The 16,499-nt window shown below is 46.0% G+C and overlaps 1 protein-coding gene across 1 annotated transcript in view; it reads right to left on the bottom strand.

The window, feature by feature from the left end:
• HYDIN (HYDIN axonemal central pair apparatus protein) overlaps window positions 1-16,499 on the bottom strand; it is a 3,273,799-nt gene that overhangs the window by 11,779 nt on the left and 3,245,521 nt on the right. The window contains exon 85 of the mRNA XM_069654775.1: window positions 12,382-12,606. Coding sequence (XP_069510876.1) covers window positions 12,382-12,606 — 225 coding nt within the window. The remainder of the gene's footprint in view (window positions 1-12,381; window positions 12,607-16,499) is intronic.

Raw genomic sequence — 16,499 nt, 5'->3', positions numbered from 1 at the left:
AGGAACAAGAGGAAGTTGGGAACTCCAAAATAGCAGAAGTGGTTCTCAGGGCTGGAATACAGGTTCATCCAGATTCATAAAACTACGATTTCCAAGATCCCCATATGAAACCACCACAGCTGATCCCCATTCCAACAAAGGGAGGTTGGAAGGAGAGGCCATCAGGTGGTGGCAGTAGGTAGAAGAGTTCCATCAGCGTTAGCTGGAGAGAGGAAGAGAAGAAGCTGAGAAAGGTGATGAAGGCAGTCAGAGGCAGAGCCCCTAAAGCCTAGGGAGAGCAGGCAGCAGGAGGGGAAATGCAGAAGGCTTGAATAAGGTGGAGCCAGGATGTTGCAGGGAGTGCCTGGGAAGCTGGGTCAAGGCAGAACCAAAAGGTGAGAAGTTAAGAGACCCAATGGGGTGGCAGAAGGACCCACGAGATGGGGGAAAGGAAGGTCTAGACAGTGGAAATACAGGAGAGAGGTGGAGAACAGCCGTGGTTATGAGCAAAGTGCCCAACAGGGAACTGTTGTGGTTATGAGGAAAGTGCCTAAAAGGAGTGAAGAAGGGGACCAAAAGGGTGAAGCAGATAGGTGAGTGATAGGTGAGTCATGAGTGTATTAGGGAACCATAATTGTAATAAAAGAAGTACCCAAAGGTGTGAAGAAGGTGACCACGGGGGTAACGAAGGTGGGAGAGGTCAAAGAGATATGGTCCATCTAAAATGGTGTTAGATAGGGGCCCAAATAAGTGAAGGAGGAGAGGATAAACCGCTATTGAAAAATATCTATTGAGAAGTGATGAATAAGGAAAGAACAGGAGATAACAGAAAGTGAAGCATAGGGGGCAGAGGAAGTACTGAAGGGAGGAATGGAGAGGAGAAACGTTTGGAGGCCAGATAAGGAGATGTTAGAAAGAAGTAAAAGGGGAATGTTGGGTAACCTACCGGAGGTGAAGAACGAGGAAGTAGCAGAAACTGGGCAAGAGAGAGGGAAGACTGTTAAAGGACTAGGGGAGGGAATATTAGAGCAAAGTGAAGAGTGGAGAATTGTTAAGAGAGAGATGTTGGAGCAGAGGATAAAAATGGGTACACCGAAAATCCCAAAGAAGAATGATTTCTGGGGGTGAAACAAGCAAGATGCCGTGGCAGAAAGAGAGATAGGAGTAGGTAACACGAGAAGAAGAACCCTGACAGCAGGGCTCAAGTTGTGGGTACGCACAGGTGGACCGCATCCCCTCCACTTTTTTCAAAGGGCGGACACCATCCCCCAGGGTTTTTTTTTAGGCCTTGTGTAAAATAAGACACTTTCGCTGTCTTTTTCGAAATTAAGATTTTAAACTCGACCTGGGGATTCAAACCACGGTCCCCATGTTCACAGGTCAGGCACTACACCAAATATCCTGATGAAAGATTAATGAGCAACTAAAGGTGAAATGTTACATTTCGGAACTGCACTCTCCAGGCAAAAAACATTGGCATTGATTCTTGGGGTTTCACAAATGCACATAACACACAACATGTGCATAACATTTTAAAACCCTATTAGAAGAAAATATTCTCTCTTTTTTTTGAGTATGATGTTTTTATAAAAGGCAAATTCCTATTTGTCCTGTGTAATTTGTATGGTTATGCAAAGCCAATTGAATGAAATTTGCATATGTCACCTTGATATGCAATTTTCTGTTGACGTCCCATTCCATTGTGTATGGTAATGAGTGCCCCCACGTTTTATTTTAGGACTTGACCCATGCCTGACAGTGATGAAGGAAGTGAGAACCCTATCGAGAATACTGTGTTAGGGCAGCCTCCTGCCTCCTGCGGCACAAATCCATCCTGGAAAGCCTGCCTCCGACACCCAATTTATGGAATCCACACACAAGCTGCCAGTAAGGCATTAAGAGCCAGGGAGAAAAGACATTGAGAACTGTGGGAAACACAGTGCAAGAACACTAAGCCCCAAGACTGAGAATGCAAGAGAACATACCCCAAGAACGGTGGAAAATAGTGTGTTGAAAACCCTTAAAACCTGCGGCTGTGAGTCTACAAGTTTTGTGTGGATTTGCAAGGGGACGTTCAACCCTGGACTTACAGAGCATTGGCAGAATGTTTGTTCTTACATTTTACTTTCACAAGGATTTTTAGATAGGTTTTCCCACAGCACTAACACACTGAGGAGAAGATCAATCCTGACAACTTTTAGTTTAATTAAGACATTGCTTACTTTGGCCAATCCTGTACACATTTAGTAATAAGATCCTTTCTTAGCCAGATTCCCTGGTTTGGCCTGGCCTGTGTGTCACAATGTGACATGTTGCTCAGACAAATCATGTCCTTGGAATCTTAAGAGTTCAGGAGTCAAGCATGCAAATTAAGGTTGGCCATGTTGAGATGAAAAACCAACAGCAGCTTTCTGAGACGGCAGACCTGGGAAGACCAGAATTCTCCCGCATACCCTACTGCTCAAGTTGAGTAGGTCTGCGCAGCAGACCCTATTCAGCCATTTGAGGGTGAGCAAAATCACTGTTCACCTGTGGTGCCTGAATTTGCTCAGTACTATTTGCAATAGGGAAATCGATGGGAATGCATACATCCTTACGAACCTCCAGGGAACCAGTAGGGCATCACTTGCCTAGCTTTCCCAACGCTTGCAGTTGGAATGCTTGCTGGGCCAGGTGGAACATTCTTGGCTTCAAAAGATTGATATGGAGCTTTGCCACTTTCTCTGGCCATCTCCTTTGTACCTCCAATTCGTCCTATTAAGCCCCCAGTCAGTCATAGATGCATCCATGATGATTTGTGCTTGAAAGTCTGGGAGTGTAAATGGTTTGCACACCATTGCATTCTCCTCCCTCTGCCACCAAATCAGGTCCTGCACCAAGCCAGCACTCAGCAGTATCTTGTCCTCCAAGGATCCAGACAACGGATTCCTTAGGTGGGGCCTCCCACATGCCTGCCTGATTCAAAGAAGTCAGTGACCATTTTGTAGAAAACATAAGTAGCATGTCATGATAGTATATAGTAAGCTTTTGGGGTTACAAATACTTCTAGGTCTGATCAATCATCCTGTAATGTGCTCTGTGTTCTCTATAGGACATGTTTGCTACATGTGAAACAGGCATGGTATCAAGAGATGACACGGACAACAGATGCAACAGTTTTGAAAACCTTTATTAAAATGTCAGGATGGGTGCAACACTTAACTTGCCCTATAGCTATGGTGGGGATTGCCCTACCCAAAGAAACAAATGAACGTCTATGCCCAGAAGTCCAAAACAAAAGTCTGTCTGTGTGAAAACCTATGCTTGCCCTCATGTCTAATACCTAAATGTAGTGCAGGGATATTCCAACTCAAAACAGTATCCAAATTAATGTCAGGAGCAATCTCTAGCTCCCTTCCCCAACTTCAGGATCCCCTTCCAAAGACAATGAGCCTCATCATGAGTTTGGCAGTAGCCCTCAAATGCGGCGCTCACGCTGCTTCCGGCGCATTTAAGGTTTTGCCAAAACAGAGTGTCTGGCAGCATTTACCACCAGCTCCAAGCTGAGGGTAAATGTGCCAACTTAAAGGCCATTTTCGGGCGCAATTAGCGCAGCGCTATTAGTCGGGAATTACACTTACTGCCCAACCTGTGATCCGGCGTTAATAGCGCCGGAGGGTTGGGCGGTAACGCAAATACAGTTGGGCGGTATCCAAGTAGGGATTTCGCCCAACTCATGATGAGGCCCAATGTTCTCAAAAAGAGGTCAGGCTCTTTCCCCATGCTGCAGGTGCTGGATCACCAAAAGAAAGTTCAAAAACAGCTCGAGTTTCCCTTCCACAAGCTTCAAGCACTGGTTCACAACACAATGTTCCAAAAAAGGCTCTGGGCTCTTCCCCAAGCCACGGGTTCAGGTACACAACAAACAGCGTACCAAAAGATAATGCTTCCAAGAAGTTTAGGTCTTCCTTCCCCAAGTTTACAGTCTTGCTTTGCCAATAATCTCACAGTGTTCAGTAGGAGCTTAGGTTTCTCTTTCTCCAAGCTTGTTGCACTGATTCAAAACCAATATTCTGCTCTTTCTGGTTTCTCGGTTGCTTGTACAGTTCCTTTTCATTTTGTAGGGGCTCCCTGGTCTAGGCGCAGTTGACAGACCGCACGATCCACCGACTACAGGTCATGCAACCAGTTGCCCTTAACGAACCACTTTATCCCCGTAATTTAGGATTATTGGGTTATTCACACTTGTAAGATTCAAATGCAGCTTAAACTTTCTATTCGAGATTGTGCTCACACGTCGCTGCTCCCTTTGGTTGATACTAGCAGAAAACTCTCAATTTCACTAGCTTGCGTTACTTTAGAATTGGCCATTAACTGTTCAGAGTCTTTTGAACATGTATACTTGCTTAAACGTAATCACTCTGAAACATTGTTATTCACTAGCCCATTGTTGGCCTTGCAGTCGTCTATTTCATCGTTCGGTTTTCATTGGAGGCTTTTGAGAACATGCTGCCTGCACACAACTACTCCAATACAGTGTAGCTTCACTAACTTTCAAACGCGCACTAGGTTTCTCGCTTTCATTGGCACTCACCGGTTGTGTAACGGTTCTTTCCCAGTGTCTTGGTTCGTACGGTCAGGATCTCACTGCCTGCCCTGTAGACACCCATAGACTGTTGCATCCAGCCAGGGATCGAGCAGCTCTTTGCCACAGCAAACGGACTGGTACCTTCCACGGTACCCTTCTCCCACCTTCTCCGGCTCCTTGGAGACACGGCTCCCTCGCCACGCAATGACAGCTTATCTCACTCTGCCGTCCTTCAGCGTCTCAGGATCCCGTTCTCTTCCGGCCTCCCGTGGGCTGTGCTGGTCTTCCTGCTCCTCTCTCAGTCCACAGGATTCTCGCTTCCTCTGCTGTTTGTGGATGCCACCTTTTATACACCTGTGAGTCTCTAACAGGCTGCAGGTGTGAAGTCCTAGGTTCAATTGCCTGACCACAATTAGTTCAATTAACAGGACATGCCTGAACATCAGCTCTATAGCCTTCAGACTCCCTCTTCTTCGTCTCAGTACTATAGTGGTTTCTCCTATAGGTAATCTTCATTACTCTTGGGGTTAGTTTCTTCTTCTCAGTACTTGGACTAACTTCAGTGGGAAAAGTAGGATCTGGGCAGCACTATCCGACAAAGGCTAAGGGGGGGGGGCGGCTAAGGTGAATCACTGTCAGCAAATGGGGGGAACTGTGTCTCGCCCTCTGGCACCCTCTCCAAAATCCCAAAGGACCGTCCGCCCAGGTTAACCTCCCTCTCAGATTTAACCCTGGGGTCGGGATCTGGCAGCCTGGTCTTTCTCTTGGTTACCTTAGGGGGGTCCTAGAAGGGCTAAATGTGAGAACGCCCTCAGATTACTCAAATACAGCACAACTGATGTAGAGGTTTCACCTTTTTGTGGGACATATAATGATCCTGTGAAATAACCAAAGTTGAAATGCATATTGGTAAATGTGAGTGTGTGTCACAATGGTTCAAAATATAGGTCAGGGTGTTAAACACTCACTGCAGAGATATGTGTTTATATGCCAGAACACTGCACTAAATTCTGTCAAGGCTGTCTCAGTCTTTCCTTTCTCTGCCATTTATAAACTCATGCGTGTATGTGCGTATACTTTAGTGATCGTAACAACTACTGTGCTACAAAACATACCTGCACCTGATTGCACTAGTTATAAAAACTAACATAGCAGGAGTAGGGTGCATGTCTAGAGCACTGTTCCTGCAAACAAAAGTTGTAAAAACTCGGCAATCACCACTAATAAAGAACAAAGTTTTCATTGGGAGCAGTGATTAGGTAGTAAAATTGGAGACTGTGGAAGCTAAGCATTCAGTCGGGATATCCCAGCTTTGTCCCAGAGGCCTTGCTAGAGGGGCGCTGAGGGGACTATAGCCCCGGGTCTTTTGGTTGTAGCCTTGGATAGAAGCTCAGGAGCTACATCCAAAAGGCTAGCCTGCCCCGAGTACTGACAGTGCTGACATTAGCGTAGCCCTGCATCTTTTCCAGACCTAGCAACACCCCTGCTTGTCACAGATGATATTGTGATATTTAGACAGATAATTTTACCCTACAGTATAGCACTGTGCCGTCTTCTTTGAAAAGGTTTGCCTTCTCCCATTATGGTGGCATTGTTTAACCTATTGCTTGCTACAACTATTCATGTTGCCATTTGAGAGGAAGGGGATAAAGGCAACCAACGGTTGCAGGACTCTGGCAAGCGTGTTGTCATAACTGCTTATATGACACAAAACAGTTTGCTCTTTTGTACAATTACAAATGTTTTTCTCATGAGTAGCAATCTACGAGTCTGTATGCTGGCTGTGTTTATACTTTAAAATACAGTACAAACACCCAGACAAGATTTTGAAGGCTCACATAAATTCGTGTATGGAAACTTCCCTTGATGAGGGAGAAAATAAACTAGAATTTTTCTTGTTTTGCATAACATGTTTCTATAAGGTGTTTAATATTCTCATGCTCCGTAATTGTGTGATGTATGTAATTTCCAAGCCAGGTCTACAAAACAGGGTATTCATTTAGATCCTGAAAGTCAAACATGGGTAAACAATTGCCCATTGCTGCGCAACAAGAATTGAGAAATAATGAGTTGAGTGCAGGAATTGCAGACTGGTCTCAAATCCCAGCTTCACCTTAACAGATGTTTGTGTTTCTGGGCAATTAATTTAGTCTCATAGTGCCTAACCTATCAAAATTGCTAGTCCCTAAACATTTAGAAATTGTAAGCCTGTAAGAGTTATTTTGTTGTCATGATAAACTGTTAAAAAATTGTTCGGACCTGAATCCCTGTTTCTGCCCTCCCAGCCCCCTCCGTGAGGCGGAGAACAGCAGGTCCCATGTTCGGGGGTCCGTTCACATCGTGGAGAAATTGTGCACGCTGATTTCCAGTAACACCAGAGATCTGGGGTGCGGCGATTCCAGCGTCCCTTGGCTGGGTGAGGCGTGAGATGTCAGCGCCACATGGCCTCCAGGCTGATCAGGTGATGGCCTGGAGGCCTTTAGAGGAAGCGGCGGCCCAGTCGGGGTCCGCCCTATCAGCGTGCTCTTCAGCGGAGGTGATCCAGGGCATGGGTTTGCCTCCCAGGGCACCCAGGGCCTCCCTGGACACCCGGGTATCACAGAAGAGGCCCTTGAATGCCCCTGAGGTCTATCGAGCCAGGTGGACCTGCAATGTGACAGGGAAGAAGCTTCCCAGGGCAGGCGAACATCCCGTGATTCCCCAATGTGGGCCGGGATGAACTGGGGAAGAGCTGAGCAGTAGTTGGGGCTCCAGGGGGAGTTTCTGGTCCCTTTACCCCATCGGCAAACAGAAGGAGGTGGCCCACAGAGCCCGGAGCGGCCCAAGCAGCAGCTCAGCATAAGAAAGAGGTGACCAGCGGACTGCAAGGGAGGTCACCTTGGTGCCCCCCCACACAGAAGGAAGGGGGCTACAGAGCTGTGGGTGTCCCATGCAGCAGCTCAGCATCAGACATAGGTAACCAGCAGAGTACAGGGGGACTGAGGGAGGGGTCTCCTTGTCGGGCCCCCGCCTGAAGAGCCAGTTCCACACCATTCCTGTGGTCTAATCATTGCTCTAGCTGGGAGGAGAGGATGTGGTGCAGGAGGCGCCTGAGGAGGCTACTGGTTCAGCGCCGGTGGGCCCCCTCCCCGCTGGTTGTGTGGAGGGGGCAGTACAGTGTGTGAGAGATCTTTCTGGGGTGGGGAAACCCAGATACCCGCTGACTGAGGATGGGGGCCGACATCTCCTTCCCTGGAGGCTTTGGGGGTGTGAGTAGGTGCTCTGGCACCCTAAGGAGGAGACAGAGGACCATTTGACCACAGGTGGGTGGTAATTCACAGCCCCCTTACCTAACGTAAACCCACCAGTATCGCGAGACCGCCGCGGGACCAGGCACAGCAGCCCTCTCCACAATGGCAGAGTCAGAGGGGGACATGATGTTGACGAAGAGAGACATTGCAGCCTTACTGGAGATGATCAGGGGAATCAGGACTGATATTGGTCACAGACTGGTGAAGTTGAACTGCAGGGGAGATAAAGTGGAGGACAGAATACAGAGTTTGGAGACCAACCATTCCTCAGTGGATAAAGTGGAAACGCATAATGACACCAGACTGACAGCCCTTGGAAGGAGGGACGAGGAGAGGGCGCTCAAGAGGGACAATTTCGAGAACAGGGAGAGGAAGAACAATCTCCGATTTTTCGGATTCCCTGAGACGGATAGTGAACAGAACTGGATAGTGACCGCGCTATGAAGGATGTGGTTTGGTTGCTGTCCGGTAACAACGCAACAAATTAGCCCACAATAGATCGGGTGCATAGGGCTGGTAGTAGAGCTTGCCCATTTCTATTATTAAGCAGAGAAAGTCATGATCCTAGATCCTAGATGAGGCCAAGATCCTAGATGAGGCCAGGAAATCTAATTCCATCACTTACAAAACTGTAACGATCACGATTTTCCAGGACCTCTCCTCCCCAATCATGCAGTTGCTCAGGGAGCAAGGGATACGTTCTCGTTGGGGCTTTACCTTTTCACTTGCTTTTGAGAACAGTCCGGCAATGCTGCCTATTTTGGAAGAGGATATCAGAGGAGCCACAAAGGAGCTTGTGGTCCCTCCGGACACGAAAGACGTTTCGGTGACTGGGGTGGGTGGGCTGGAAAGAACCCTCAATAGACAGAAGGCAGGTCCCGGGCTCGAGGACAATTAAGAGACTGAATGCCCCCCCCCTGCCAATCGCTGTTCTGGGTTGAAACTCTGGATTGACTGTGACCCTGTTATGTTCTTTTGTGTAGTTGTGAGAAGGGCACCCGGTGGGGCTGTTATGTTGACATTTATAAGTTTAGTGGTTATTGGATTGTTTGGCGTGTGGGTTGTTTGGAGGTTAATAAATGTTGGGAGGTGTTCAGGTTTTGAACGGGGAATGTTGCTGATGGGATTATGGGACGGGCGAGAAGGGCTAACGAAATAGGGGTGTTGTTGGGATATGGCCCGGGGCATTAGGGGTTGTTGGTGGTTCAGTCGGGAGCCAATCTTGGCTGTAGAACCTGGCTGGATGCTTGGGGTGGGCCATGGGGAGACTGTTCAGGGAGGTGGGGGTTGTTGAGAAGGGGGGATTTATAGGGGTTCTCAAGTGATTTCACAGGTTCCTTTCATCATGGGCGGGGTGCAATCGCGCAGGGAGTTGATGTGTATAAATCTTCTGCAGCACATACAGGTGATGTTACTTTTGGAGCAGTCTGCCTCCATTAATGGCTAGTTCATTGACAGCGATGACAACTGGGGGCATTAATTCCTCAAAACTGTATTCTTCGTACCGCCCTCTCCCTGCTTAATACCAGTTAATACCAATGTTAAGATACTGGCAAAATTGCTTGGGTATAGGTTGGAGGGAATTTTGCCCTCCTTAATCCATGGGGATCAGATGGGTTTTGTTAGAGGCCTTCAGGGATCAAACAACATTCGGAAGACCACCAACGTAATGCACTTTGCACGGGAGTCAGATCTGGATGCCTACCTACTTTCATAAGACTCAGAAAAAGCATTTGACAGGGTGGAATGGAGGTATATGAACACGCTTTTGGGGAAAATGAGGCTATGGGTCAATTTTCGCACATAGGTTGCGGCCCTATACAGAGCTCCGTTTGCATGTGTGCAGGTTAATGGCTTTCTTAAGGAGGCTTTTCCTCTGGCCAGAGGTACAAGGCAGGGATGCCCTATTTTCCTGCTCTTACATAGGAGACTTTTCTTCTGGCCAGAGGTACAAGGCAGGGATGCCCTATGGCCAGAGGTACAAGGCAGGGATGCCCTATTTTCCTGCTCTTACATAGGAGGCTTTTCCTCTGGCCAGAGGTACAAGGCAGGGATGCCCTATTTTCCTGCTCTTACATGCGTTAACCTTAACCATGGAACTAATGGCCATTGCAATTCATGAACATCACAGGATAATGGCCATTAGAAGAGGAGACGTGGAGTTCAAGCTGTCCTTGCTTGCCGACGACATTCTATGTCATCTAAGTGAGGTGGAGACATCCATCTGTGAGTTGATGGCTCTTATCAAACATTTTGGGGTTTTCTTGGGGTTGAAGATCAATACTTCTAAATCTTCCATAATGGCATTGAGAGGCCGCGACGCCTGTCCTGTGTGTAGGAGACAGCTATCAGATAGGGGTGGAGAAGATGGAGATACGTCTGGGGACTTTGCTACTGCGGGATCTGTCTAAACCTCCAGAGGTCTTCGATCCCCTTATGGAGACTGTTAAGCGTGATCTAGAGAGGTGTGAACCGAAGGTGTTGTCATGGTATGGTCAGATGATGGCGGTAAAGAAGAATATCCAGCCCCTTGTTTTTGTATCTCTTCACAGCCCTCCCGATGAAAAACTCCCTAGCAGCTTTTTTGTGACATTACACTCGTTGCTGAGTAGGTTTGTTTGGCAGAACAGGTGCCCTGTGATTAAAAGATCCACAATCTCTCGCTGTACTATCTGGCGGCCCATTTAGCAGAGCATATGAGGGATGACCTGGGTATGTTCGGAATGTATTTGGAAGATATAGACAATCACCCGTTGAATGTGGCTGTTTTGGTATTGGGCCCCTGCATGGCTCTGCCGAGCAGATTGCAGAATCACCCTAACCTGGCAGTCCATATGGTGCCTGTGGAGACGGCAAGGGTTTTCGGATGAATTGTCCTCCTGGCCGTCACCCATGACGTCTGTGTGGGGTCCTTGCATGGGACTTGGGCGTCAAGGCTTTTGTGGGACTCAAGCTTTGTTGGAGACAGGATTGGAGAGAGCAGGGCAGTTGTTTAGAGAGGTAAGCTTTCTGGACTATGATTCGATCAGCAATGTTTTGGGTAGGGAGTCTATTTCGATCTTTGACTACCTTTGGCTTAAGGGAATCCTCATGGATCAGAAATGGGGCAATAATCTTGGGCAGATGCTTATGTCGATTGAGAAGGTCTTCGATGAATCAGTCTCAGGGAAAGGGATTCTGTCCAGACTCCACAGTGTTTTGATTACAGCGGATAGGCAGAATTTTAGGAAATATTGGACTGAACTGTGTGCAGAGTATGTCTCGGAAGAAGCATGGGGGCAGGATCTTTAAGATTGTGTTTCATGGGACTTTGTTCACAGCGTCCATCGTGCATAATGTTAAGATATTGCACAGTTGGCACCGAGATCTGTTGAAAATCATGAATATGTTTGTGGGAGCCTTTCCACTATGCCCGACGGGATGCAGGGAGGTGGGGTCTTTGGCCCACATGTGGTGGCACTGCCCGAAGGTTCAAAGATACTGGAAGAATCTATCGGGCTGGATGTCAGAAGTCACAAGAGAGCTCTTACCACTAGACCCTCTTCAAATGCTCCTGGGCTTCCCCCACCCAAAAAATAATTATTTAGATACTCCAGAATGTGGGATGCCATGTTCATGGTCAGTGAAGTGACCCTAGCCCAGAAATTGAAGAGTTTTGATCTCCCAGACTCGATGATTGGGAGCACAAACTTAGAGATATGTTTATTATGAATAAATTAACAGCTTTTGTCCATGATTATGCAGGTACCTTTAGGGAGGAATGAGGGCCAGCATTGCAGAAGTGGGGCTGGGACGTACATTGATTGGTAGAGAGCGGATGGGTCCAAGGGGGGAGTGATGTGGTTGGAGGGAGGTAAGTGGGGAGAAGGCGCTGGGTGGGATCGATAGGAGGGATCCTCAGAGGTGGAGATTTAGTAGAATAGAGGTGGTCATAAAGTTTAATGGGAGATTTACGGACCCAACAAGGTTGACTTTTCTCTTGGGCCAAGCCAGCACAGTACCAGACCCACTGTGACTGATTATTACTGGATGAAAATCACCTGTTCTTGGTTGGGGGGGTGGGACGTTTGGGGAGATAATATTCTGGGGAAACAATCATTTTGATATGGAGTATTTTTCTTATTGTGTATTTTTCCAATAAAAGTTTTAAAACAGTCTCACCACTAGTTTAACTGGCGAAAGTATTGCTAATTTCATATTTAAAAATAGTGACCATGTATATATATTGCACACACCAAAGTCATTTGCTTCTTCGCTTAATAATAGCGCCACCATTTGAAAAACAATCCTTTTCTAATCTCTCAAAATCTATGCTATGTTATATGGCATGTGCACATTTCCTGTGGCTTCCAATCTGCCTCCCTTATTGATGCTTGCTCACTTTTACATTCTGAAAGTTCTGTGTCTATGCTGCGATAAGTGTACCTATTTCATATAGCTACTGATCTTTGTACTATTTTATACAGATGTTTTCTGCTTAGTAGGGAGTTAATGGCCAAAGATAGGTGTAGAGGCAGGTAAGGGGGAGAGCGAAGTCTTGCATACCTTGCAGCTGTACTCCACTTTCTGGCGAGTGTAGTTGATAAACTTGGCTGAAAGGACTTGACTGGATCCCAATGGTGTGCGGAAGTAAAGTGTCTTCTCTGGCTTGGCAGGTGTGGCCTTCAGGATTAGTTCGTACTGGAAAGTGCCCAGCTCGGCATTCTGCAAAATTAGGCGTCCTGTGACCTCACTAGCCTTCAGAGGCTGGAACTCAAACATCAGCGCCCCCTGAGGATAGACAGGAAAAGATGCTGGTTAGTGCAGGATAGAATTCCTGGACCTATTTTCTTGTTGATGGTTGGTCCATGTGATCTGACCTTTAATCGATAATAACAATCTATTCCCAAGTAATAAAGCTAGTGATTTTGGAAAAAGAGAAAATACCTTATTAAATCAGAATTTAAAGTGCCCTTTTCTGTCTACTGGGGCTTGTAGGGTTTTGGGTGCTTTCAGTAATTTTTTCTACATAACCTGTGCATGCACAGACATTGATAGACTAAAGCCATCTATTGATTGACCAATTTTTGTAGCCCAACATAAGGGCCCATGAAGAGGGAGAATAAGCTTAAGGGAGGAGACATGCGGTCTACTTTTCGTTTGATGGGGTAGTTTCATTGTCTAAATTAACAAGGGGGGTCCTGGGAGTCCCTCTGCCAGACATTAGTCCTGGTTGTGAGAGACTTACCCAGAGTCTTTAGCTCACTATCTTTCACAGAGAAGAAATATCCCAAACATATCAGTCTTTGTCCTGCCCTGGGGCAGTCCAGCACCGAAATGCTAGGCAATTCTCCTCTGAACAAGAGTACCAACAGCATCCCCAGAGGGGATGCTCCCAGGACCCCCCTTGTTAATTTGCGTAGTTTCATTGTCTGCCAATGACTGTGTAATCAAGGGACTCAAGTACCTTATTTCTCAGTGAACAAGTCAGGACCAATGAATTGAAGATCTGAGTTCTTTCTGTCGAATTCCAGGCATTAACTAATATACCCTAAGCAAGAGGGAGCTCCTCGGTGCAGTGTGACATTAATTAGCTACACTACTATAGCAGTGCCATAAGTTGAAGACTTCTATAAGCTGTTTCACATCCCAAACATTTCTCCCTTCAAGCCACAGGCACAGTTGGTATGCCTCTCAACGCCAGGCAATCTTGGAAGCACACTGCAAGCTTGTTACCTTCTTTTTCTGGAAGAAACACAGTGCACTAACAAACTTAATATTGTGCCTTGGAATACATCTGTTTACATTCCAAAGAGTCTCAGGTTTATCTGAATAATTTTCTATCACCTACTCAATTAGTCCATAAGCATGGGACAGGGATTCAAACCCATAATGCTCTGCGTTGGCTTGCTACCAAGTCAAATAAGTTGCTCCTGAGCTATGCTCCCAACCCAGATCCACTTATGGAGTAACAAAAATCTAAATAAGCCTCTGAACATAATTTGGCACCAGACTTACAATGGCCCTCATGACATTACACTGGCTCTAACAAGTCAGATTCTAGACTCAAACCTGCATACATTTTTAGTGGAAACAGTAAGTGGCAAAAACATGCCTATGATGTTCATGTGAGGTGGGGCAAGCACATGGCTGTTCAACAAATATCTATAAAGTACACTTTCACAACTGCACACTCCTCTACTTCTGGCATCCTGAGGCTACCCCGGTTGCACGAAGGGGCATAAAATGCTCACTGCCGTAGGTGTACTTGTGCACATCTGGGGAAGGCAGTGTACTATCCGGAACCTAAGACACATCACCCCCTCAACACACACTCTTTCTCAGATCCCAAACAAGACTGGAAATATTTTTACGTACATTATAATTTTATTGCACTATTTATATACATTTTTAAAACAAATGTTCAAGCAAAACTTTCACCCATGTCTGAAACCACATAAAATATAAGGGTAACCCCATATTTTAGTCCTGAAGAGGGATTTGATCCCACACCTCTACTCTAAATTATTTCTGTATTTGAATCATTAATAAAAAATGAGGGTCCCATCAAGAGACACTGCGCATTCATGTGATCTTCACAAGTCTCAACATGATGGTGCTGCTCACAAGTTTGCGCAAAATAAACAATGCAGAACCACCGGTCCAGGGTAGTAAATCTTTCTTTCCCATCTTTGGACATTCCAGATATTGACAATCTTCGATGTATTACAATGCCAAGCATTGGCAACGTATATAGAGAGGATGACAGAACTGAGCCTTTATGGAAAGGGTCCCTAAAAGGTACTGAAAATGGTGTGCATGAAAAGGACACAATACTTACCTGTGCCTATGGTTGCCTCCACCTTGTGGTGGAAGAATTAGAAGCTTTTGGGATTTCCTCAAAAAGGACTTCGCAAGATGGATTCAAACCCATACAGCATGAAGTAAAACGTTTGTTCCGTTACTTATTTAGGTGTTTTGTCGAGTCGTACATGCACCTTGTGGTAGGATCGGACTGCCTTATAAGGCAATGTCTAAAGGGATGGCCTGACAGACCAGTGTGGGCCAGATTTCTGAGCTAACGTGGGACAATGTAAAGTCTTTAGAACTGGTATCTTTATCGATGTGACTAGTCTACAGTGCCTTAAAAGGAAATATTTTGCACAAATCTTATTATAAAACCTACCATATACTGCTCGGCTTCTTGTGAAATGTCAGGAATTAAAATACATGAATGTAGTCCATTTTCTGCCCTCGAGACTGCAAAGAAACCATAACCTTTACTTTGGAGACTGCTTTTATTGGATCTACGGTATAAAACCAAATACCAAAGGCTCCAATTACAAAACTGCTAAGCACACTTGTTTGCATTTTGTAATCTGAGCTTTTGAGATTTCGTTCCCCCACCCCACGCTGGCCATTCAATGTATGTGGGGGACATGCCACAACCCCCACAGCTCATAATACCGAAATAGGGGAGCGAGAGACACCCCTCCAGCACCTGCTTCCCTTGTTCAGCTTTATGGCCTTCGATTTTTTTGTACCAGGTCGAACGCACAGTAAATGTACATTCAACCTTTTCTTTCTCTGTATTTTGGGGTAACCCCCTTTTATTAGCCACAAAGTCAGGTGAACATAACCCTGCACTCTGCCAAGCTGCTAATGGGCCACTGCAATTTCAACACAGTTGTAAAAAGCATGACAGGCTGAGGTATGACCAAAATTTGTAGATCTTGAATGGAAAATGGTGCACTGTCTGGGATATTTGGAATTTGGAAATAGCTGTCCTGTAACTATCTACATCGTCCAGTCTTCATTTATTGAACCAAAGAGGTGTATCATGGTTCCCACCATGAACTTGTCTATTCATTGACAAGTTAAGCCATCTGTAAAATAAAACTGACTGCCCCTTCGGTTTCTCCTTTTTGAGGTTTAGAAAATATCATGACTAATGATATAATTACATTGACATTAACTGAGTTACCTTTCTAAAACACCAATTTGTAGGGTGATTATTGTGTTACCGATTACTGGCAATTTGTGCAAAGGTGAAGGTGTTCTGGAGGCAAAACCTAGAACAGAAGAGTGTACCTCTTTTGAAAAAATGGTAGGACCTAAATTCTTAGGTAATTCTCTATCATTTCAATAACTAAGCCCAAAGTCTTCAACTCCCACTGGAGTCAAATGAGATCAAACTCGTTTATTTGGAGAGTGTCATCCCCGAGTACTTTCAGGGAATTCATGACAAGCCATTGCCCATCCCACCATATGCCTCCAAGGTGTTTTTAAAAAGGGCATGGGGTTGGGACAGTTGTCCATGCTCCCGGCTTTGACTCCCCTGCCCCCTAACTCTCCCTATTTTCCTCTCAACCCAACTGTTTTACTGTATTTTGCAGTGGGGAAATGTCCCCAGCAAAATGTGTTGGGGCTGGGGGGAAATGGGAGTATACCGTTGCTACCTGGATAGATGGCTTACCATCTGCTGCTACTGTGCCCCAAAAGAGTTTCTTATAATCTTGCACATGACTATTATTCCAGAAAAACTCTTCAGGCATTACCAATAGTCCATGTGAATACAGGATCGGGCTCTTGCCCTTCAACCTCTCAAAACTATGCCCAACATTTGCCGAAAAAAACATCTCTCTGTTTATGTCATATCCAAAACTCTAAGCGTGGCATCCAGT

This window comes from Ambystoma mexicanum, chromosome 1p (genome assembly GCF_040938575.1).
Source record: "Ambystoma mexicanum isolate Mex_15411 chromosome 1p, UKY_AmexF1_1, whole genome shotgun sequence".
NCBI classification, from domain to species: Eukaryota; Metazoa; Chordata; class Amphibia; order Caudata; family Ambystomatidae; genus Ambystoma; species Ambystoma mexicanum.
Note: the sequence above shows the minus strand (reverse complement) of the source record. Positions and strands in the feature narration are given on the sequence as shown.